This window comes from Diabrotica undecimpunctata, chromosome 3, assembly GCF_040954645.1.
Source record: "Diabrotica undecimpunctata isolate CICGRU chromosome 3, icDiaUnde3, whole genome shotgun sequence".
In the NCBI taxonomy this organism is placed as follows: domain Eukaryota; kingdom Metazoa; phylum Arthropoda; class Insecta; order Coleoptera; family Chrysomelidae; genus Diabrotica; species Diabrotica undecimpunctata.
In genome coordinates this window covers 105,696,754-105,723,139 of record NC_092805.1, presented here as the reverse complement: position 1 = coordinate 105,723,139, position 26,386 = coordinate 105,696,754, and the positions used below count along the sequence as shown (strand labels likewise).

The 26,386-nt window shown below is 34.8% G+C and overlaps 1 protein-coding gene across 2 annotated transcripts in view; it reads right to left on the bottom strand.

Moving 5' to 3' along the window:
- Positions 1-5,722: 5,722 nt before the first annotated feature.
- LOC140437146 (adenylate cyclase type 2-like) overlaps positions 5,723-26,386 on the bottom strand; it is a 559,227-nt gene continuing 538,563 nt past the window's right edge. For both annotated transcript variants that reach the window (XM_072526486.1, XM_072526487.1), the window contains 3 exons: positions 14,982-15,099; positions 13,679-13,792; positions 5,723-10,938 (listed from right to left, as the gene is read on the bottom strand). In XM_072526486.1, coding sequence (XP_072382587.1) covers positions 10,793-10,938; positions 13,679-13,792; positions 14,982-15,099 — 378 coding nt within the window. In that variant the 3' untranslated portion in view covers positions 5,723-10,792. The remainder of the gene's footprint in view (positions 10,939-13,678; positions 13,793-14,981; positions 15,100-26,386) is intronic.

Sequence of the window (26,386 nt, the reverse complement as noted above, 5' to 3'; positions counted from 1 at the left end):
TATTTTCTGTTATTGTCGGTGCTCATTTGTTAATAACAACATCAAAAGATCTCACCAAAATATATTTAAATTGAAGTGAACTCTTTCTTAGTTTATTTCTCATTAACCTTACACTGGCTATTCCAACGTCGGACCTTCTCAACACAAGAATCAGTACCTTTGTGCGAAGGAAAAGAACTCTCACACTTTGTGAGATTGTTGATTTGTGAATTGTACATAAAAGTAATTTACACTGACTAGATTCAAGAGTGAGCAATGTACATTTGAGTACAATTGAATATCCTTTTAAACTGCCTTGTGCTACTATTCCAACATTTTGCTTTAATTGTGGTATATAAATATCAGTTAGGGTTATCTTGTGATTTGGATATCGTGTAATGAGTAAGTATAAACTGAGAAGTGCTGTAGTCATGCAACAGAATAAGGCTCCTAATATAGCATGACACAAGTTGTTGTCCAAAATCAGCTCAAAGCCCTACTGAACGTGGAAACTTTTCCAATTGTTCTTACAGATTTTCTGGCAACAAAAATGAAGATGAAGTATTTATATGTGCCATAACGATTTTTAAAGGCTGTAAAACATTTTATATGAAAATGCAATGAAAGGTTTGCCGATGTTATAAGATCATGATGTTGAAACTTGATAACAAAGTATTTAATCCACAATCCGTAGTTGGGATAATGTTTTCAAGGATTTAAGTCCCTCTTATAGTTTAAACATGCCATAATATACAATTTTTAAAAAACTGTGTACCGTGAGCAAGGTGAGAGTGAAGATCCCAAACGCTCTACCACAGGCTCTAGGTCAAAACTGTTCCTGTGACAATATAGTGAATTATCTCAGATCCATAAACATTTTGTATAATCTGTAGGTGTTTAACTTTGTTATTTATATTTTGTTCCGTCGCTAATAACCTTTTGGTGGATGCGACATCTTTTTCTAATAAAAAAAAACTATTTGGTAAAGATTTTATTTCAGATGCTCAAATGATGTTAAATATACCTCAATGGCAGAGGTTCTTTGAATAGAGTAAAGAACAAACCCCACATGCTAAGCATAGTATCCAGCAAACAAAAGATAATCCAATTTTTCAACCTCATTATCATCTTGCTCTTGTTCAGAAGAAAATTCTGCGTTATTTACTAGATGAACTTCTAGAAGATGGAATAATAAAAGAATGTGAGTCCCCTAATGCATTTCCAGTGGTGTTATTTTCAAAACCTGGTGGAAACATGAGACTTTGTGTTGATTATATACATTTAAACAATATTACTGTTCCTATTCAATACCCGCACATGGGATCCGCACAAGAATGCTACGTTGTTACGTTTTTTCTACTTTACTGTACGGCATGGAAGCGTGGACAATAAAATAGTCTGAAATCAAAAAATTAAACTCCTGTGAGATGTGGTGCTACAGGAGAATCCACAGAATATCGTGGACTGAAAAAGTAACTAATATAGAGGTGTTACAAAGAATGAAGAAAGAATGTGAAGTCATAAAAACTGTTAAAATTAGAAAGATTCAATATCTGGGTCATATAATGAGGGGCGAGAAGTACGTATTACTTAGGTTAATTATGCAAGGGAAGATACAAGGGAAGAGAAACCCAAGACGACACAAAATATCCTGGCTAAGAAATTTGAGAGAGTGGTTCGGTTTCAGCCCATTAGAATTATTCAGAAGCGCGGCCAATAAAATTAAAATAGCGATGATGATTTCCAACCTCCGATAGGAGAAGGAACCTGAAGAAGAATTCAATACCCATTATCTAGAATTAATGATTTAGTTTATTTTACTGCCAAGGTTGTTTTCATTACCACATCAGATTTAAAAAGTGGATATCACCGAATACCAGTAAAGAAGAAAGACAGAAATAAAACATGGACAATAGCAGCTACATTTCAACGGCTTATTGAACGTTTCAAATCAGGAGTGCCACATACCTCTTGCTTATTTGGATGACCTCATCTACCTGTCTCCTACTTTTGAAAGCCGTTTCAAGGACATGAATGAGGTTTTTCAAATTCTAAAAATTTTTAAACTTCATGAATCGTGAAAAATGCGTTTTTAGCACCGATAAGGTAAAATATCTATATATTGTTCATAAGGATGGTTTCACCCACTGCCAAGACAACATAGCTGCAATTAAGGACATCCGTGCTACTTAATATGTAAAACAGGCTCTTAGCTTTCTTCAAACTTGCTCTTGGTTCAAGAGATTTTTGATAAATTTTGCAGAAATATCTAGATATTTTAAGCCAATTTACTCGTAACAGATCTACTTGGGAATGGGGTTCCTCCCAAGAAAATGCCCTCACCGATTAAAACGACTATTGACTCACTTCTCTAGACTCTGTCAGGTTGAGCCTACAAAGCCATTTATCAGCTTTACACCAGGTGGAGGGTCCCGAAGAAAGACCAATAAAGTATGCGAGTTGTTTGCGGACTGATACTCAGAAGAATTACTCTACAACAGAATGTGAGGCTCTAGCAGTGGAATGGGCTTTTCGAAATTTTGTGGATACATAGAGTCATCCACTGTAATTGTTAAGAATAATCATCAGTCCTTACTCTGGCTTATGTCATTTACGTAGTCAGCTGGGAGACTGGCTAGATGGGTTTTGTAGTTACATCTATATGATGAACCTAAAAATTGAATATGTGCCAGAAAAACAAAATTCCCTAGCAGATACTTTATCGCCCCATTTGTCATAAAATTGCCAACGACGATTCATGTAATATTTGTTTTGTGACTGAGAACATGCCTACAGTCGAAGCTAGAGAAATTCGAGAAAACAGTTATGTGATTCAGATGTGGCCTCTATTATCAAGTCTTTTGAGACTCTTGCGAGTTGTGCTGTTGAAATTAAAAGATGAAGTGAGAGAGGATATAATATTAGCATGAATGGCATCCTATATCGTTATTGTGCTAATCACGATGGAGAGGAAGGTGAGCCAAAATGTTCCATAAGGAAGTATTACTAGAAACTCACTATTCGCCTCTCGCCGGCCATTACAGACTGTAGCGTCTATTTAAGTAGTTGCTTTAAATGTGTTAACACAACGATGCAGAGACATGAATTTAGATGTATATGCATGTTTTATTGACTATCGAAAAGCATTTGACTGCGTTAACCATCAAAAGATGATCGAAATTCTGAGAACAACTGGAGTTGACGAACAAAACTTGCGAATTATCTCAGAACTATACTGGCACCAAACGGCAACAATTAAAATAGAGCACACAACATCAGAAGACATACAAATCCGACGAGGAGTGAGACAGGGTTGCGTCTTATCACCGCTACTGTTTAATTTGTATTCGGAGTCTATATTCAGAGAAGCATTAGACGAGGTCCAAGGCGGAATCAAGATTAACGGAATCAGCATAGACAACATGAGATATGCTGATGATACCGACTTAATAGCAAGCAACGCACAAAAACTACAAAATATAATAAATGCGGTAGTTCACCACAGCGAAATGTTTACATCTAATCGTTTCCAAAACTAAAACTTTAGTATTTTCAAAGACACCAATAAACGTACAGGTGTATGCCAAGGGTCAAATAATAGAACAGGTAAATTCCATAAAATAGTTGGGAGCAAATATCAATAGTCAGTGTAATCCAAAAAAAGAAATCCTATCAAGAATCGAACAAGCAGGGAAAACATTCATGAGCACGAAAACATTTTTTACAAGATCAGACCTTAGTATACAGCTTAGAATCCGAATGATCAGATGTTACGTTTTTTCTGTCTTACTGTATGGCTGTGAAAGTTGGACAATGGACTCTGAAATAGAAAAAAGAATAGATGTGTTGTGTAAACAAAAAGAATTACTAAGAATAATCAAAGAGAGGAAAATGCAATACTTGGGTCATGTGTTGAGAGGCGAAAGATATGAATTACTTCAAGTTAAACTGGAAGGAAAAATACAGGGCAAAAGATCAGTAGGAAGACGCCAGAACTCGTGGCTGAAAGTCCTGAGGAGATGGTTCGACCGCTCATCCGCAGAAATCTTTCGCGCATCAGTTTCCAGAACTACAATTGCCATTTGGATCGCCAACCTTCGAAAGGAGACGGTGTCATGAGAAGAAGAAGCGTCTATTACTAGATACGCCAACTGGAGAAAAGTGAATTTTTATTGATAAAGACACCTGTAACAGATAGGCGGAGATTTTTCCTTTTAAGGATATGACTTCTGACATTTGCACCAGAAGCCTATTTGACGAGATTGTGTTACGATTTGAAACTCTTAGGAAAGTTATCAGCGCTAATGGAGTACAGCTTGTCAGTAATGCCATGTAACATTAAACTTAAGCTTTAGGATTTAGTCAGAGTCTGATTTCAGTTTATGCCACCCTGTTTCAAATCTTGTTGAACGCAAGAACCGCGACCAGAAAACCCAATTGGCTATATTGACTTCAACTGACCATACTAGCTGGAAAGAAAAGCTACCCTGTGTTGGTTTTGCCATAAATACTACTGTTTGTCAGTCTACTGGTTTCACAGCTGCGTATCTTACCTTAGGATGGGAACTACGTACCCCAGATAACGTTCAACGAGATTTTTGAGCTATAATTGAAAGTGATAACTTCGTTCTTTAGATTATGCCTTACTTACGTTTACGTACTGATACTTTAAGTCAAGTCAGAGAAACTTATGAAAGCCAACAAGATGTTAGGAACAAATATGCTGATAATAAACGTCGATCAGATATTCCGTGTATTATATTTGGTATTGGTAAAGACCCATAAATTAAGCACAGCTAAAGCAAGTATAACTTTAAAGTTTGAACTCCACAGAGATGGACCTGATATCATTTATAGAGGTATTAATCCTACTTCATATGAAATCGTAAATATAGATACTCTATAGGGGCCTTTAGGGATTTAAAACGTGTTTCCTTTATCCAGATACGTTGCCACCGATCCTGATGCGCCCCTTACAAGAGCGGAGCATCTCATTTGACATCGCGGATATCCCAGACAGATTTCGTCTACAGTCGAGGGTCTGAATTTAGTATCAATTGCAGATTCACTCCACCAGACTACTACAACGCCCACTTTGAATCCAGATGTTCCAAAGACTCACAATAGTGGGTCTTGTACACCAGTTTCAGAAGTGTGTCATTCTTCGCGAGTGCCAATTCTTCTTGCTTGTTTTATTGTATCACACTCGGGTCGGTTTTGGTCACATTCAAAGGTGGAGTATGTAGCAAGATGAATATAATGTGAATGCACCTTTAAACTAACAAGTGACAGTTTGGCGGGTAACTTAACCTAATATAAAAGAGACAATAACTATGTGGTCATGTTAATGACTTGTATTTTTTCTTATTTTACCACTTGTTCGGCTATTATTCTGTATTTTTTTTTATTGTGAGTGCTCATTTGTTAATTACAACATCAACAGATCTCGCCAAAATATATTTCAATTGAAATAGACTGTTTCTTAGTTTATTTTCCATCAACATTACAAATGTTAATTTAAATGATAAAATTAATATTAATTAGAATTATAATTTTGACCAAGGAAATAATAATTGGTAATTAGTGGCTTCACTATAAGAGAAGACACTTTCAATCTTGTAAACAATGTATTTGGAGATTCTAACAGTAATCCATATTTTCAATGTTTCTTATGTAGGGCCAAGCAAACTAAGCGATCCATTAATAAGATAAGCTATAGTGATTTATTAAAAATATATAGATTATTATGAACAGTATCAGCTTGTGGTAAAAAAACAAACTATATACCGTTAGTCATTTTAATTGAAATCAGAAAAACTCAAATTTTCATCTTTTTAATAAGGACGATAAAAACAATATGATCTTGAATATAAATTTTTTCAATGTGATTTATAAAGTAGTATAACTATAAAAGAATTGGTTACTGTATCAAATATCTTTAGACTTACATCACACGATAAAATATAAAATAATGTAACTAGTCTACCTAAATTAACACATTCCACATAATTAGCTGCTGTTTTACTATCAGTAATATCCAAAAATAGTTTTAAAGGTTCCGAAGATATTGTTTTTCTATCATCAAAATAAAAAAATTAAATACGGCTCATGTAAGTAGAGCAAATTTATTAAAATCTCAATAATTTTATTTTTGAGAGAGAAATTTTGATTTTCAAATTTAGACATTTAATCGCATTTAATATAAAAATGCATTTGAACCGATATTTTGTCATAAGAAAAATATATAATATGTACATTTTTTAATATAGAAAATACTGTAATGTTTAAAAAAAATACAATTTATATATAGGGCGGTGTATTATATAGTCCGATTCTATAAAGATAGACTTGGACTTGGACACACCTGTCATGCAGCCTTCCGATTATACTCAGGTCTGATTATTTTACAATAATCTGGTCGGTGCAAATCGGAAATGGATGAGCATACATGTCATGCTTACTTCATATTCCTTTTCGATTTTTTACATTAATCTATCTTGCCAGTTGATTGTAGAAGATACTGTGCGCGAAATGTTGAAACATTTCAATAACCGTGTGTTCTTTTAGCTTTAATGTAGTTTGTAGACAACTCACTACGCACCGCCACTCATCCTTAATAGGGCGACTAGGGCTAGGTGCACAAACATCGAATTTGGACTGTCCATAAAAGTTCCTTCGAACTTTTGTCGATAATGCTTTGCACGCACACTACACGTCATTTATTCGATGACGTTTGTTAATCTACAAAGGTTTCTAATCTACAGAACTACGCAGCAACACGGAGTGACGTAGCTTGAGCAGTATTCAAAAACCGCAACTAGTCCTCTGATCGGTCGACAAAGATCGATATGTGTGCGCGCTTTCATTTGGTACCGTTCGCCTTGAAAGGACGGCAACGATCACAGCAGCCGTCCATGCGATAGAGTGATCTAACATCACACGGCATAGATGTCGTGCCGTTTGGCGATCGATGCGTATGCACGCTCACATTGTTTCTTCGCGCCACCAAAGGAATTTGTTCGATCGAACTTTTATCGACCGTCCAAATTCAATGTGTGTGCGCCTAGCGTAAGTAACTTCCATATAACATCTTTTTCTGTTACATTTAAATAAACTAATTTTAATCCTTTCTTGTTCTTTTTTGTGTACCGCGCTTATTTTGAAGCGTTGGCTATCGTTGTATTAATAAGATGATGATCTGTTTCTGGGTCGGCAGCTAGGTACGCAGCCAGGACAGTTGTTTTCTTCCGACCCATCGGTTTCCTTCGATTTTGCCCTGAACGATCAAACCGGAGTAAGCGATATTTAGGTCCTCTTATTATATGACTAAAGTATTGGACCTTTCTCATTTTGACGATGGTGACGTTCGTTAGATATGTGTGCTGTCCACGGGATTCTAAGCATGCGACGGTAACACCATAACTCGAACGCTTCTAATTTATTAAGATTTTTATTTTTGTTGTCCAGGATTTACATCCAGAGAACAAAGCGTATCAGATGTAGCACTTCAATACTCAGACGTGTGGTCAATGACAGAATTCTACTGCACAATAGAGAACGCCAGTTAATAAAGCTTTTTCGTTCAAGTTCTATTCTGGTCGAAATTTCCTCATCACTTTCAACCCTGCAGTCAATTCAACTACCCGGATATCTAAAATGTTTTACACTTTCCAGGATTTTGTTATTTAATTATAGTACTGAGTCTTCGATATAAATTTTTCCGACCACCATCCATTTTGTTTTCTTTGCGTTGATTGTTAAGCCCTTTTCAGTGTATTCGTTGTTTACAGCGTTCAACAGAATTTGAAGGTCTTCTAGACTCTTTGGCATTATGGCAGTGTCATCTGCGTATCTGATGTTATTAATAATTTAACCACCGATTTTAATACCTTCGTGATGATTATTTAACGCTATCTCAAAAACAGGTTCAGTGTAGACATTAAACAACATCGGTGACATAAGACATCCCTGTCTTACACCACGCTTAATAGAAACTTTAGCTGAAACATCTTGATTCACCTTAATACAAGCGGTCTGATTGTAATAAATACTTTTGAGCAATCTAATGTCATACGTGTCCAGAGCAACTGAGCCCAAGAATTGAAATAGTTAGTAGTGTATGTGGTACTCTATCAAAGGCTTTTTCGAAATCTAATAAAACATACGTAAATATTTTTTCTAAACTCAATCTTTTTATAAAAAATTTGAGCGTGTGTTATAAATATGAATTCTAACAAGTTGACTGGTAATTTACCGCTGCTGTATATCTTGTTAAAGAAGGAGGTGATAATCGCAACACTCTCATCATCATAATAGTTGTAACAAATCTGAAGGTATTTCGTCAGGACCAGAAGCCTTCTCCCGTTTCGCTTGGTTAATGGCCTTCTGAACTTCTGAGATTAGAATCGATGGGCCATTATTTCCGTTAGATGTTATTTCTTGGTAGATTATTTGGTCATCTTTCAATAATTCTATTATGTAATTTTCCCGTTCGGTACAGCGCTCTTCAATATCATTTAAAATTCTAGCACCAGAGTCTTGTAATTACTTTGCCTACAAATTCTGCTTTTGCCTGTTAACTCTTAAGTTTTTAATGCAAATGGAAGCTGTCATGTCGTTGCTCAAGTTTCTCAATTTCCAAATAAAATTCTTGTAGCCATCGGTCTTTTGCTACTTCAATTATTTTTCTGAATTCTTTATGTATTTCAATACATTTTTTCTTTGTTTATAGATTTGTACTGCCTCCGAGCGTCCATTAGATTTAATCCTTTAAGATGTAAATAAAAAAGAAGAAAGGAATTTATTATCATGGTACAGTAATCTTAGTTTTAAGAAAATAACAACGCGGAAAACTTGCAACATCAAATGACAGCGTCCCGCAGTAGGAATACCAATAGTCAATAATGTCGGTATATCATCGGAGACAAGTGGGAGGAGGATTGCTCACACGACGGACAGGTATGGCATGCGGTATAAAGTCGTCCTGCTGTATAATCGTAGTATTCCTGATCCCATTTTTCCTTTTACAGAGTGGAAAATACTGTAGAGACTGATAATACCTCTGTGTTCCCAAATCAAATTTCTGTAATTCGAACAGACCGAGAGAAAATATATGCATAAGTGCTTTCTAGTTTATAATACGTCGTCTTTATAAAACGAATTTTTCGAGGTATTTCCAAATATTTTAGCGGCTGCTTGTAGTTCAACGCCACAGAGGTGTCTATTTCTGTCATCCAAAGTAGATGCCCATACAAAGTAAACGCGCTAGAGAAGTGGCAAATTTGGTCAAGAATCCTACTTTCCTCTTTCTAAGCCTGTCTTCGATTTCTACCACTATCCAATGTGATCCAATATAGGTTAACATATGTAGTACGAATGAAAATAGATTTTTAGGGAGAAAGCTAGGGACTTATGCCTTCTACGCATTATATGCCGCTCTAAGTGAATTACTGAGAGGTGGTTCTGGAATATATTGGTGTTTTCAAAAACACAATTATATTAATTATTTATGTGTCTAAATGATCTAGCCAATCAACCATCTCCTTTATTGTCTAAGAACCTCAAAAAGCATCCAGTTCTCCATTAGGAGAGACGATACCAGAGAGGAAGAGAGATGTGACTTTAAATTTTAATTAACCAGTAGCCTGTAGGACACTTTGCATGTATGGGACTAAGTAAGGGGAAGGAGGAAGCTCTGAAGTGAGTAGAAGTACCCCGCGTAGGAAAGACTGGGTGGAGAAGTTATCATTCACTACACGGTGCATTCCAATGACTAATAGGGGGAAGTTCTATTGATATATAGGACAAAAGACAGGTTTTAATAACGTATAAGCAAATAAATACCTGCGGAACATAGGGGTTGCAGCTATGTCATTAATTGTAGAATTGTTGAAAATGAAATGACACACACAAACACACACATACGCATACTCACATATAAATACATGCACAAACATAAAATACACATAAACACCTACACCATGATCAATCGGAAAATCACCAGATAGCCGCACGAAGACTGCATGGTGCAGTTTGACTTGTATTGCCTAACTATGCCCCAGAAAGACAAGGAGACAAAAGAAAAAAAATCTCAGAAGTGGATTCAGAAGTGATTGTTTTAAGTTAAATAATTTGTAAAGGGTTTAAAACTTCGATCCCAATCAATTCCCTAACCAAGTATTGATATAGCTTAGATTTTGTAATAACATTCGAGGACTCTCATGAATACAAAAGACGGAAACCTCAGTGTAATCCCATTGTTTGCCAAAGAGAGATAGGTACTTATGCAGAATATAAGATGGTGCAGTACCTAAAAGGTTAGGGCTTCTCAATATATTTGTGCGGACAATCAGTTGCAGATTGTTATTCGTTCATGAATGAAGTCAGTATGCCAAGCATTGCAGTAACAAGCAAATGCGCCACTTGTTCTATAAACAAAAAATATAACGAATAAATAAAATGCAAAATATGCGATCCAATGCAAAATATTTATCGAAAGATTTTATACGTTATTTTATTCAATAACCTATCTAAAAATATATCTTTGATGTTAAAGTTATATCGCTTAATTTTGTATCAGCCTTAATAGAGGTTCTACTAAAAAGAAAGAACTCGACAATGCCTTTTAAAATAAATACCTTAAAACAAAATTGAGTATTCGAATGCTTCTAGATATATAAATATTTTTTTTAACCAAATGGTACTTTTAGAGCATTAGAATTACAATTATTGAGATTTGAATAAGTAGTACTTTATGAGTGCTACAGTTATTAGCTTGTTCAATTACTCTAAACTACATTATCACATATTATATTCAATGATTCTTATCATCGAAAGGGGTTTTCACGAAGTAGGTCGTCAAAGTACCTTTTCCTTTGACATATGTCGGCCCTCTACATTCACATTGGTAGCCTGCGTTCATTAGAACTTCCGCAGTGACGTCTGTAGTCTGGATTTTGCCTGAAACATGAAGGAATAATACATCACAAAATTAGAATACATGAAGGTTGGGTTCCCATTAAATAAAAGTGGAACAAACTAGTGTACAGAAATTGCAGACATAGAGCAGTATAGAAAAGTCCAAGTACGCTGAATCCACTACTTCTATTTACCTGAAAATCGCTCTTTATTTATAATTTAAATTATATGGTGAGTTTGGACATTTAAACATAAAGGTGTAGCGTATTGGAAACTGCTGTTAACTTTTGCCTACGAGTAAGCGTAAAGGTATTATTTAAAATCTGACTATAATTGTTGCATCGAACTGTTTATTTTGTGTATCTTTGAACTTTTTTTGTGCTCATTAGTGAAACACTAATACATTTCAAATCACCTTTCGCTTTACGCCAATTTTATAGGCAACCGGTAATACGACATGGTGTGTTGTTGTTATCTAGATACTGGTCAAAAATTACAACAATTATGAATAATCCTAAACCTGTTGCTTTTGACTACAAGGGCAACAAAATTGAACAAACTACTTTAAATGTAATAAAATCAATAATGTTAACGAATGACGGAGAAAACAATACACCTACAACTTCATATGTTGCTGCAGCTAAACCAAGATCTAAACCTATTTTTCCAAAAAAAGAACAAGCAATTATCATACATACTCATCCCAATCTTGTGTTATTGGACTACGTTAAAGCAGTTGAAAACATCGTTAATCCCAAAAATGTTTTGTTTTGCATCGAAAATCTCAAACAACCGAGTGTGTATCTACTTATCAAGAATCGAGCTTGTAGACCAGCTTATATTAGAGCATTCCACTGTAACTGTAAATTCCGTTGAGTTGAGTATCAGAAGACTGATTTCTCCAGCTAAGAGAATACTGATATCAAATGTCTGTCCGTCCATACCTAATGAGGTCATAGAACAGACACTCAAAGATTTCGGAATTCAAATGGTGTCGCCTATAATATCATTATTAAAGGCAGGTATCTCAAGAGATGAGTACTCGCATATTATGAGTTTCAGACGACAAGTCTACGTTACCCCAGCTACTGAAAACTACGAGAATCAAACGTAACTTATAATACAGCATGAGAATATCGCTTATGGAAAAATTGTTCAAAAAGCGTATATATGACAAATGGCAAGCTAATTGGAACACAACTTCGAGTCATTTACACGATATACAACCAGTTATACCTTCCTTGGATCTACCACCTATGTCCAGAAGACACAAGGTTATTCTAAGAAGATTAAGAATTGGACACACTCGGCTTACACATGGCTTTTTCACGGCATCTAGCGATTCACCTACATGCGGCCATTGCAGCAGTCCCTTAACCGTCAAGCATTTCCTTAAAGAATGTCCACATCTTTCTAGTAAAAGAAAAGAACACCAGTTGGGAGGTAATATACAAGAAATGTTGAATGAAACAGAAATATGCAAGTCTGTTTAAATATTTAAAAGACATTCAAGTGCTTTATAAACTCTGAATTATAATTATGTATAAGTGTTAAATTTGTAAAAAATAAGTATTGTGTATTGTCAAATGTAAAACTATATTTAAAATATCCTTATATCGTATTATACTGTCATCGTGTCAATGACCTCGTCGTCGAGACACTTTAATTCAAATAAAAAAAATTATATGGCACGTCTGCTTCTAAGATAGTCATCCGTAGATTTAGAAGGTTTGTCAATTGGTACACCAAAAACACCCGAAGAAGTATATATTAAACCGGTTTTATAGCGTTATATGCCTTTCAGTTCCTATTTGCCACTCATTTCTAATATGGCAATTTTTATTTCTTAAATTTCTTTTCAACATCGCCTTGGAGATGCTCTTCATTGGATGGATGGTACTTTTGACATATGAGGTCTTTTAATATCTTTCGTACAGTCGACTTAGTGCGCTAGCTGCAGTAATACCTCTGTAATTATTTGGCTCTTGTTCACTACCTTTATTATGTATAGATGTTATCCATCCTTCTTTCCATGTCTGTGGTACCGGATCTCTATTTAAAATTCTGGTAAACAATATTGGGGCGAGGTGGTTTTGTAATAAGGCTACTGCTTTTTTGGTCTGTTAATCATACTGATTGACTGTCCTGGGATTTCAATTATTTTGTGTGATGTGGGACTGTATTGTGGTCCTTTTTCTATCATTAGTGTTTTGTAATGCTCTTCCCATTTCGTTGTTATTATGGGGTTTATAACAGTTTCTTCCTTTTTGTTGGTTCTTACATTCTTTGTAAATCTCAAGGTTTCTCTAGATTTTCGCCCTTCGATGTACGTGTTTACATTCTGACATTTGTTTTCCCATTTTGATTTTTGTCGTTTATTACTTCGGTTTTGAATTTTGCACGTACTTGCTGATATTCACTTTTTTTATTCTCATTTTCTCTGTCATTTAGCCATTTATAGTATATTTCCTGCTTATGTTTTTCATTTCTTTCAGCTGACCATTCTAGCAGTAATTTAAAACTTCTCGCTTTTTCGTTGTGATACCTAAAGTTCCTTTGCCGCTTTGTGTGAACCGAAGAAGTAATATTATAAAAGCAACTAGAACAACCTAGTGCGAAAACAAAGAAGAAATTTTTTTTTTTTGAAAATAGAATCATAATACACTATTATGACCAATGCAATGAAGGAGAATTTTAGTTCATATAACTTTTTAATTTTTAAATACGGGTATATGTTTAAAGCTTTTAATACTTAATTATATTAAAATTAAATTAGTTTTACCTAAAAGCCCACATGAGTCCATTCTGGAAGCTACGTTTACGGTGTTTCCCCAAATATCGTATTGTGGTTTTTGAGCACCAACGACCCCTGCTATTACAGGTCCGTGATTTAGACCTAAAACAAAATAGAAATTTAATTAAAAACTACATAAAATAAAGTTCCAGCGATAATATAGAAGGTTCTAATAAAAAGAAACTTAAAGGAAATTGTCTGTTACACATATTTCTATTACTTCACAGACTCAGCAGAAAGAGGAGCTTATTCAACGTGTTTTTAGTACAAAGCGCAACAGATCAATAACCATAATTGTCTGTGTTTAAGCAATATTAGTGGCAAAAATACAAATGTCGATGATCTAAATGCGACCATTCAGAATTTTCTTCCAGAAAAGTTGATTTCGGTCAAATCAGTTGACAGAGTTATAAATCAGACTAACCCAACTATCCTACTGAGTTTTTGAATTCATTGGAATTGACCAGAATTCCACTTCACAATGTATAATCAAAAGTAAGATCAGTTGTCATTATGCTGCATAATAATAATCAGCCTCAACTATGAAATGGCATGAGACTGACTGTGAAAAGATAATGAATAATGTCATTGTTATCTTATGGCCTATAAACCCATGGGACATTTTTAATAGGTCATTTGACGCAGCATGAATCACATATAAATCAATACTACAATAAAGAGTCTATGCTGCCAATTCTTATCGGTACACAAATCATGGGGATTCAAATTAAATATTGTGCCTTAGTTTTCTCACCGCTGTCCCAGCCAAAACGTACGGCATTACAAAAAAAATATTTTATATACCGATTTGAAACTTTGTGTGTGAATGCCGTACAGTGCCAGCGCCATATTACCGAAAATAGGGAAAAATTTTTCCGAAAATAAAAAATTTTCCCTGTTTCTGGTACCAATTTTTTTGTACCGCATTAGGTCGCAGGTTTAAGTTATAAATGCCGTACAAAAATATTTGGCCAAAAAAACTTACCCACTTGAGTGGTAAGTTTAACTTACCTTTGACTTACATGTACCGATAAGAATTGACCATTTGATTTTAAGCGTTTACAATTTCTCAAGCGTTTGGCTTTTGCAATGACGATAAACAAATTGCAAGGCCAACCGTTGGAAGTTGCACCGAGAATTAACAACAAAAATATTGTTTATCAGAAAGCATTAAATTGATTCAACTTTTTTCATACATTATATTTTTGAATATTTTTTTTTTGGTTTTCTCTTAATTTTTGTATATGTATATATGGCACAAATGGCGAAGATCACAAAAAAAGTAACTTACCAACTCTTAGTTTAAATCTTTGGAATGCATCTCGATTGATTTGCTCCAAACTTGTCATCAGGAGAACCGCAAAATCAACCAAAGCGGTAATTATGTGCTCTTCTTTTCTACTGGCCTCCTGAAAGTAATATTAATTTACCAATTTTTTAAACATTTTTAGCATTATTAATTACTACTACGTGATATTTTTTAGTGTATTATATTTTATATAGAGAGGACCAAAAATCTAGAAACCCCTAATTATCTTTTAAATAGATGGTCCGAATTGTATACAAACCAGAATAAGGCTATTCTGCAATATGGAGATTTTAAATTTGATGCTTGCAATGTTACCAGATTTACATTTTTTTTTATATCATTTTACTTTGGTTTTTTAAAAAGAACACCCTGTATATTGTACCTTTATGAAATCTCCACCTCAATACCAGTTTAACTGTATACAAAACTTTCGAATTTATGTAGTCAGGAACATCTTAAAAAGGTAAAACAAAAGCCTAGAAACGCCTAATTGTCTCAATAAACTGTTTGATTCAAACTACTAAATTTGAACATAATTAATAGTTTACTACCTTGCTAAATTAATGTCTACCTAACCAAAAGTTCTAAATGTCCTCCATTGTTAATTTGGCAGTATCCTAAATGTCAATAAAAAACGGCCCAATTAACTGAGTACCCTCTATATAGGACTATACATTTAGTTTTTGTGGTCTCTAAGTATGGTTTTGACGTATCCAGTGTGGATTTACCTCAATCTAGAAGTATTAAATAAATATGACTACGGCCGTAGTCATCTTTATTTAATTCTTACAAGAACTGGAATTTGTAGAGTTTAAATGAATTCTTGTGTAATACTCGTAAGACTTAAGAATAACCTAAATCATGTCTTTGTGCAGCTCTGCATAAAGATGTATGTGAATCTTCAACGAAACTCTGCACTGAATCTAAAGTTTTACTGTAATTTATTTATAACAGTTTTTGGTCTACCTGTTGGAATGCCATCTTTTACTCATCCAGTTTCCTCAAAGCGTTTTACAATTTTTTGTACCGTCGCCTTATAGATAGGAGAATGGTTTGGGAAAGTATCGTTTAACAAGTAGGTTACTTGTACCCGCAAGTACCCACAAGTACCCTCCTTGTATACTGTAGCCAAGACCACCCTGCTATAATTCCAAAGCCGTGCCAACAGTACGAGTATTTGGTTGAACAAGTAGTTGGCCACAGACAGCAGAGTGCAACACGTATTCTGCGTTATAAATTTTTGCGAAAATAACCTCTACTGGTGCCTAGGTAAGTGTTATCTTTCTATCTACCGTTACAAGCAAATTCATGCATGTTTAAAATGTGATTTATGAAACGAATTAACAAAACAGTTTATTTACTTTTCTTATTACCAACGTTTTTGTTTAAAATAGTGTAGGAGAGTAAGTTGGCGAAAAATAAAGTAGGTAAGGTAAAGAATTCGCCAATTTACCCACGACCCTTTATTCTGACATTTTTTATGATTTTTGTGTGGTTGTTAGCTTATAAAAATAGACAGAGTATATGTAAGTAAAACAAATTTACAATCTTGGACAAAAGAAGATATGAATAAAGTATTTAGCGATGTTAGAGATAGTCATAAAAGTGTGAATTCGATAGCTAAAAAGTATAACATACCAGAATCAACTTTACGAAGATATTTAAAGAAGTATCCCAATGAGGTAACTTAAAAAAACAGCCATACTCTATTTCAAATTTCAAAATAAATAAATATTTAACAATACCTAAATTCAAAAGAAAATGTTTGTGACAGTGAGTGAAAAATTAATTAAAAATAAATTGTGGCTTAGAAACTGGGATTTTTACCAAAGGTCTTGGTTGGAATCCCAGTTAAGGTAAAAAACAATCCAATTTATTTTTCGCCCCTTTGGGGTGTAGAGCTAGTTCGCGTCCGTAGTAGAATACTACACGTGCACCTTGGGTAACGCTAAATGAACTAGCACATACTGGCAGTCAGACAATCCTTAGGATCTCCTGACCAAACAACACTTCCAACGAAAGGTGATAAACAAAATAAACGGTCCTTGTGAGGACCGCACAACCAGACCAATCGGACCTATAGTTCGAATTTGCCATATAAACATAGAAGGCGTAGCTATGCTAAAAGCCAGTTTTTATCAAAACTATTAAAAGGTGACAACAGTGACATTAGTTGCTATACAGGAAACCCACTGCGAAACAGAGAAGCAACTACAAAAAAGGGGCAAAATACCGGACTATGAACTATTAGGCGCAACTTACCACTGAACATACGCCACATATGTCAAAGAAGATATTGAAAATGCTTCGCTAATCTCTTCTTCCACTGATGACTGTATTTATAATATGGTCACAAAAATCGCTAGCATTACCGTGTCCAACATTTACAAGCCACCTGCTACGTCGTGACCAGCCCAAGTAACTGAAGTACATCCTCACCCTGCTGTATTTGTTGGAGATTACAATATCCATCATGATCAGTGGAAGTACAAAAATAATGATGCGAATGGGAATGCTTTAATAAAATGGACAGAAGACGAACGCCTGTACCTTTTGTTTGATGCCGACGACGAACCAACTTTCAGATCCGCGGCATAGAGGCGGAAATACAACCCCGACCTATGCTTCGTTTGGACCGACAACAAGGGGCTTCACGAAGAGTTCTAACTGATTTCCCACACAGCCAACATCGACCAGTAATAATAGAAGTAGGGACGCAAATCCCTTTAATTAGTTCTATCCCACGGAAGAAGATGGAATTTTAAAAAGTCCAACTGGATTGACTTCTCTGCGGATCTGGATAAATGCCTTGGGTGGATGACACCTAATATCAAAAACTATCATAGATTTGTTGGTGCCGTCCTAAGTGTAGAAAAAAAAAAACACATACCAAGAGGCTATCGCAAAGAATATATCCCTGGCTCGTCGGAAAATAGCGAGGAATTATATCAGAGCTTTCTTGAAACTGGTGACCAAGAAATAGCGGATGAACTACTGTACAGCCTAGATGCCGCTAGAAGCCAAAAGCGAAACAGTGGAAAGTCTACACTTCCAGAAATCAAACAGACAGGCATGGTTATTTTTAAGAAAATTAGGGAGTGGTGTCCGTACGAAACGCCGAGAGGCAGCCGTAAAGCCAGATGCCGTAGCATCACATATAGTAAAAACATCCAGGGCACCAAAGGATAAAGCACACACCATCTTCGTAAAGAGAGAACTTAAAACTTTAAAACATGTAGCCACAGAAACGAAGCATTCCCTCCCCTTTACCAGCGAAGACATATCAAAGGCTCTTAAAGACGTTAAGCCAGCAAAAGCACCAGGATTTGATAATATTCACCCTAAATTCCTAATAAATTGTGGCAAGTATACAAAAGTTTTTCTGGTACGATTTTTCAGAGACATCATGGAAACTGGAAATATTCCACAAGAACTAAAGCGCTCTAAGATAATAGCCATACTAAAGCCAACCTAAAAAACTACAGACCAATTCCGCTTCTCTCTGCAATCTACAAACTATTAGAGAGGCTTATATATAATAGAATCAGTACAGAACTGTTTCAGGCGATCCCAGTCGAACAACCGGGTTTTCGACCAGAACAAAGCTGTGCAGACCAGGTAATGTCACTCACCACCTATATCGAAGTGGGTTTCCAAAGAAGACTTAAAACTTCAGCGGCATTTATTGATCTCTCGGCAGCTTACGATACAGTATGAAGAGAGGGCCTTATATACAAAATTCTCCGTGCAATCCCCTGTAAACTAATAGCACGCCTAATAAATAGCATGCTCAACGACCGAATGTTTCATGTAGTGATGGGCACAGATATCAGCCCACCAAAGAAACTTAAGAATGGCCTACCACAGGGGTCAGTGCTCTCTCCACTACTATTTAGCTTATACCTAGCAGATATGCCGGAAAACCAGTCAAGAAAGTTCGGATACGCCGATGACTGGGCCCTCACTACACGATGCAGAATACTAGAAACGTCTGAAGAAGTTCTGACGGCAGACTTATATATATATATATATATATATATATATATATATATATATATATATATTAGGCAAATATTTTCGCAAGTGGCGACTTCAACCAAATGCATCCAAAACAGAAGTTAGTTACTTTCACCTTAACAATAAACTTGCTGGAAAGGAACTCAACATACGGTTTGAAAATACCACACTTACCCACAACAAAACACCGAAGTACCTGGGTGTAACACTAGACAGAACGCTATCATTTAAAGAACATTTAACAAAAACTGCCCAAAAGTTTCTCGACTGCTGAATATTGTGCTCTAGTCTGGCTATACAGTCCACACGTAAAAAAGGTCGACAATCAGCTGCACAGCACTATGAGGATGATAGCTGGTACAGTTAAATCAACTCCCACCCAATAGCTTCCAGTATTAAGTGACATCCCACCTCCACATTTACGACGACTCGACGCACTTACATGTGAATACAAAAAGATCATGAACAATATAAACCTGCCGATCAACCAATTTACCGATGATACACGAAATACCCGTCTCCGTTCTAGAAAACCACCAATGAAAACGGCAAGAATGATACATGAGAAGTTCAACATCACGAATGCATGGTCCCAAGAATGGAACGAATGGCAAAATAACACGCCTTGCATTACCCATAAGCCACCAGGTTTTGATTTTCCACGCAAAACATGGTCCACTCTAAATAGGATCCGAACCAGACATGGCAGATGTGCATACATGCTACATAAATGGAGAAAGAACCCGTCTCCTCAATGTGACTGTGGGGAGAACTAAACCATCGACCACATTATTGAAGAGTGTCACTCAAGATCCTACAACGGTAGCCCTGAAGACCTCATGTTTGCAACTTCAGAGTCAATTGATTATATAAATACACTTGATGTTTGTTTGTAACTATTTAAAGTTTGTCAAATACCTATATTACTAGTGTTTGTGTATTTGTTCTAAATGTGTTGTAATTGACATACGATAAATAAAATTCGCTCCTTTTTCAAAATAGTTTCCTTTTATAAGAATATATTTTCAGGTTTTTCCCTCCAACGCAGGACCTTTCAAATATAGGTTTTCTGATGAACAGCTAGAAGAAATGAGAAATACTAAAGAACATTTTAGTAGAATAATCTTTAAATACACAGAGACATGTGAAATCCCTAATTGATTCAACAAAGCCAAAAAGAAAGCAGGTCGATATTTTGTGGAGTGGTTTATGAAAAAATACAAATTATCACTAAGAACGCCCGAGTCAACGTCCATTGCAACGTTTACAGCCTTCAATCAGCAAAATGTTTCTCAGTTCTTTTATGTATTAAAAGACGTTAGAAAAAAAAAATACAATTTTACATCAAACCAAATTTATAACCTGGATTTCTACTGTTGCTACTAAGAATCCTAAAGTAAAGTAGAAAATTGCTGTTATAAGGACTGTGAGTTGTTCCTGATATCGCCCGTTATAACACAGAATAGGTTTAAAAAATTCACTAATTAGTGCATGAAATCAATTTTTTTCTTTCCACCACTTCTTGGGCTATCTGCGAATCCTGGCTTTACCAGGAAATTTAGAACAAGACATGTGGTTTAGAATTTAATAACTATTAATTGTAAACATATAAAGTTTTTATTTATTCATTGTAATTTAACTGTGTATCATTGTAACGTAATTTAATAAAATTGTACCTTTTGTACCTACTATGTCAAGACACGTAAATCTTAATAAAAAACTAAAATAAAATTTTAAAATTGATTTAGTAGCAGTGTAATCAGACCAGAAACAATTTTTCGCCATTGTAAAATATAAGCAGATGTATATGTAAAATATAAAATAAAAAACTGCAGATTTGGAAACATTACCTTAAAAAGAAACTTACTCTTTATTTTCTTACCTTCAAAAAGTCCTGAGACTGCAGAAATATATTAAAAAATATAATTAATAAAATAGTTATAGGAAAAACTTAAAAAATAACTACAAAAACAAAACAGGAAGCCCGTGAGCTTTATTTAATCAATCTCTACGCATATCATCTAGGCCTAGAAAAATATAAACTTAAACTAGACTTAGGCAAATATGCAAAATGCTTATTTTATGCAAATATCTGGGGATTTTGCATATTTATACAAAAAATTGCATAAAAAGCATAAACGTCAATTTATTTAAAACTGTGAGTTTTAAATAATATACATCTATAGATGTATATTATAATCGTAGATAATGGTATGACTAAGTAACTGGAAATTCCAAAGTTCCAATGTTATCGATAGTACCTACCTAAGATACTACTTAATATTCTTGGTATTGTTGTAGCAGGTAACTGATTATAATCCCGTAATAAAAGGGTGTTTCAAAAGTTTATTGCGTGGGGTATAAATAAAATTGTCATTTTGCAAATCATTTTGTTCTCAAAAGTGAAAGTGAAAACTAAAGCATCGTCAGTGGAGCTTGTTTATTTTGTTAACTATTTTGATTTTAAAATGCCGAAAATAACTAGTGTCGTTATTTGGATTAAACCTTACAGAGTATTAAACCTTTGTCCTATCTATGGACATGGACAAAGTTTATTGTTCAGTTTAAAATTGTAAGTACTAAATATTTAATACTTTTCTATATTTGATGTTGTTTAAAATATTTTAATGATTGCATAAATTAACGTTAGATAATAGGTTAAATAGGGAAGTTCCTGTATTTATGAAAAACAGGTAAGAATAGGGCTTAGACAACAGGTGCGGTACCACAAAGTCACAGGTGGCAATCAAGTGGATTTAACCAGCTGTGATACTGCGAACACTCACCAACCCGTCTGGCAGGCGTGGTGTTTTAAATGCCAATATACCCCTTAAAACCACACAGATTTACCCCAGGTGAGTAGGATGCGTCCACAATCTTACACTGATTTATCAGTCTGTCCCAAGGATTCTGACAAAAAGTTGACTAATTGGAAACCCAAAAAATCCCATAACCCTTTATATTAGTACATACAATGCCAGAAGTCTACTGTCCGAGAAGAGATTCACAGAAATGGAAACTGAAATGAATAAATTAAATGGGATGTCATAGGTTTCAGCGAAGTTAGAAAGAGAGGTGGAACTTTAAAAACACTGAAATCAGGGCATATATTCTATCAGACTGGCCCTGAAACTACATCAGTTGGAGGCATCGGTTTCTTCGTCCATAAAAATCACTCGAACAAAATAATAAACATTCAAAGTATATCATCTAGAGTGGCATATCTTATTCTGAAGTTGAACAGTAGATATCAACTCAAAATTATCCAAGTAAACGCTCCAACAACAGAGTATACAGACACAAGACGAAAAAATCGAAATATTTTATGACGACATATCTACTGCGCTTAATGATTCTCGTACTCAATTTACAATTTTATGTGGCGATTTTAACGCAAAAATAGATGTAAAAGATGCAGAGGATGTTTCTATCCTTGGAAAAATTCGGTTCTCCAGAAAGAAATGACAGAGGAGAAACGCTACTAGGATTCCTACTCCAGAATAATTTATTCATCATGAACAGCTTCTTTTACAAAAAAATGCACAAAAGATGGACCTGGGAAAGTCCAAACGCTAAAACAAGGAACGAAATTGACTACATCATAAGTAACAAAAAACAAATAATTAAAGATGTAACAGTACTCAACAAGTTCACCACAAGCAGTGACCACAGAATGATACTAGCGAAAGTACAAATCAACACAAAAAGAGAAAGAAACATAATGATTAAACATAAATCTAATGGTATTTGGACACCCCCATTAAATATCAACCAATATCAGGCTTATATCAATAATAAGCTACTACTGCATGAAACCTCCGAGAACAATCTTAACGACTTGAATAATTGAATCATAAACGCCTTACAAGAAAGTCACCGAGTGGACTGTCGTAAAAGAAAATCAGATAGTAAAATAAGTCCATATACTGAAACGCTGCTAGATCAAAGAAGACAAATGAGAAGCGATGAGAATGCAGACAGCCACACTCTAAGAGAAATGAATAAAATTGTTTCGAAGGCAATTAGAAGATATTTAAGAAAATTTAAAACCGATAATATTTAACGTTTTATACAGGAAAATAACAGCTAAAAAGTTCTACGTAGAAAGCTAACGAATAGGAAATGAAAAATTCATAAATTAAGAAACAAGCAAAATGAAATAATATCTCGTAGAGACGAGTTAATACAGGTCGTCGAAGAGTTCTACGAGGAATTATATGGAAGTAGACGAAAAGATCAAACACGAATACAAACAGCCATTTCAAAGAAGATCATGAATCAAGGTTCCGAACTAATGCCAGAAATAAATGTAGATGAGATTCGACAAGCGTTAAGAAAAATGAAAAATAACAAAGCCCCAGGAGAGGATGGAATTGTAATAGAAGCTATCGTAAATGGAGAAGATATGCTATTAAATCAATTAAGGAAACTGTTTAATCCATGTTTGCAGCAAAGAGAGGTGCCCACAGAATGGAACAAGGCTATAACCATTCTTTTGCATAAAAAAGGAGATAGAACGGACCTAGAGAATTATAGACCTATTAGCCTGTTGAACCATATATACAAGCTCTTCACTAGGTTAGTGACATCAAGATTGGAGAGAAAATTAGATTTGTACCAACCGAGAGAGCGGGCAAAATTCCGATTAAATTATGGTACCAATGATCACCTCCATACAGTAAAGATGCTCATTGAAAAATCTATAGAATACAACAAACCTCTTGTCCTTACTTTCATAGATTTTCATAAAGCGTTAGACACGATCGAAATAGACAGCCTTATAGAAGCAATGAATGACAGCAGGATTGACCATAGGTATAGTGAACTTATTTACAATATTTACAAAAATGTCACTATGACTGTTAAGATACACGATAAAACCCGACCAATAAAAATAAAACGTGGGGTAAGACAAGAAGACACATTGTCACCGAAATTATTCATAACGGCATTAGAGTATGCCTTTAAGATGGTCAATTGGGACCACAGAGGAGTAACTATACACGGTGAAAAACTTAACCATCTCCGTTTCGCAGATGACATTGTCCTTATCATAGATTCTTTAGAAGAAGCCATAGATATGTTAAATGAATTAGACTTTGCATGTTCGAAGGTGGGCCTCAGAATGAACTTGTCCAAAACTAAGTTTATGAGAAGTATGGTCCCCAATAACCATTTAACTATTAAAAACAAAGTGGTAGAACTGGTGGAAAAATAGACGAATTTAGGTCATGAAATAAGAATCAGCAGGGATAACCAAACATGCGAAATCCAAAGAAGAATAACTTTAGCGTGGGCAGCCTTTGGAAAACTGCGAGACACACTTAGGGCCAACATACCAATTAGCCTTAAAAGAAAAGTATTTAACCAATGCATATTACCGGTCATGACCTATGGGACGGAAACTATGACTCTAACCAAGACTACGGTTTCGAAATTGAGAGTCGCACAGAGACGAATGGAACGATCTATGCTGGGAGTGACGTTGCAGGACCGAATAAAAAACGAAGATCTGCGAAGAAGGACGAGTATTGCTGATGTTGTTGAACGCATAGCGGAACTTAAATGGAAGTGGGCAGGAAATGTAGCGAGATTGCATGACTTACGATGGGCGAGTAAAATTACACATTGGAGGCCAAGAGCAGACAAACTTAGTAGAGGAAGACCACCTACACGTTGGGCTGACGACATCAGGTGTATCACCAAAAATTGGCAACAAAGAGCACAAAATCTCAAAGAATGGAGGAGTTTAAGGGAGGCCTATGTCCAGCAGTGGACGTGATAAATGAAGGCTGGATGATGATGATAAATTAACGTTAATAAAATGGAATTAATATATTTAAATTTTAATATACTCGTAATACCAATACCTATTTATGTATATTTTATTACAAAATAAATATTTTAACTATTGCTAAAATATCACTGACTGTTTCAGTGATATTTTCAGAATTTCAGATAGATAACATGTCAGAACTGCGTCACATTTAGCCAAAAAGCACAAAACTAAAATCTGGAAAAATTTTAAATCTGGATAAAAATATCAAGCTTGGTTATCCAAGTATTTTCGATCTCGTAAGAAAGAAGAAAACGAACAAGATGCTTTTAATGAAGACTTGTGCCGTGCATTAATCTCTGCAAATATACCACTTTCAAAATTATCCAATAAAAACTGAACTTCTTAAAAAATATATTGTAAATTGAATATTCCAAGTGAAAGGATTCTAAAGAGAAACCATGTTAATTCGTTGTACTCGTCAGTAATAGATATATAAAAACTAATATTAGTGACAATTAGTTCAACGTATGTGTTGACAAAACCACTGATTCGTCAGGAAGATCTATCGCTCATTTAATGATTGGTGTTCTAAGTGATCATCCAAACCAAAATCCTATTTAATTTCATGCAAGTAATTAGAAAAAATCAACTCTGCAACAATATCACGTTTTGTACAAGAAGAAATATCACAATTTCTTCCTTCTGCAGCTGTTCCTAGTAATAAATGATTGCTTTTTTATCCGATACTGCACCATATATAGTCAAGACAGGACAAAATTTAAAAATATTTTATACCAACTTAATAGACGTTACTTGTTTATAACATGGAACGAACAAAGTTGCGGAAGAAATTAGAAAATAGTTTCCTTTTGCAAAATCCCTAATATCAATATCATAAAAGAAATATTTCACAAATCTCCTATAAGAATTTAACTTTATAAAGAAATGATTCCAAACATTCTACTTCTACCAGAAATATGGGGAACATGGTTGGAAGCCTTTTTCTTTATATTCAGACTATTTCGTAGATTTAAAAAATATAATTGACGCTTTAACGGATGAAAGATCCCAATCTCTGCTAGATGCTAAACAAATTTTTAAAAACAACGTTATTCAGCAGCAACTTTCATTCATTAAATCAAATTTTAGTTTGCCTAAAAAAACTATTACTCAATTAGAATCATTACGTCCTTGGTAGAAAGCATAGTCTTACTAGAAAAAATTAGATCAGCTTGTCAAAATTTTAAAGGGGATACTGGAAATGATATTTTTCTAAAATTTGAAACAATAATTCAAAAGATCAATGGTTTTCAGAACATCCTGAGATAGCTGACGAAGAAATAGATTAAGAAACCAAATATTTTTGTGAATGCTTCTTGGTTAAAATAAGCTCCCATTACATCCATTGATGTGAAAAGAAGTTTCTCAATTTATAAATATGTATATGTACACAGATAGAAACCATGTTTTTATTGGAAAATTTTGAAAAACATTTGTTCTTTTATTGTTTACATAATTCTAAGGAATAGTAGTAAATGGCCAGGAACGACCACTCGGCTCCTTGAAATTACACATTAATCAAAACATCGAG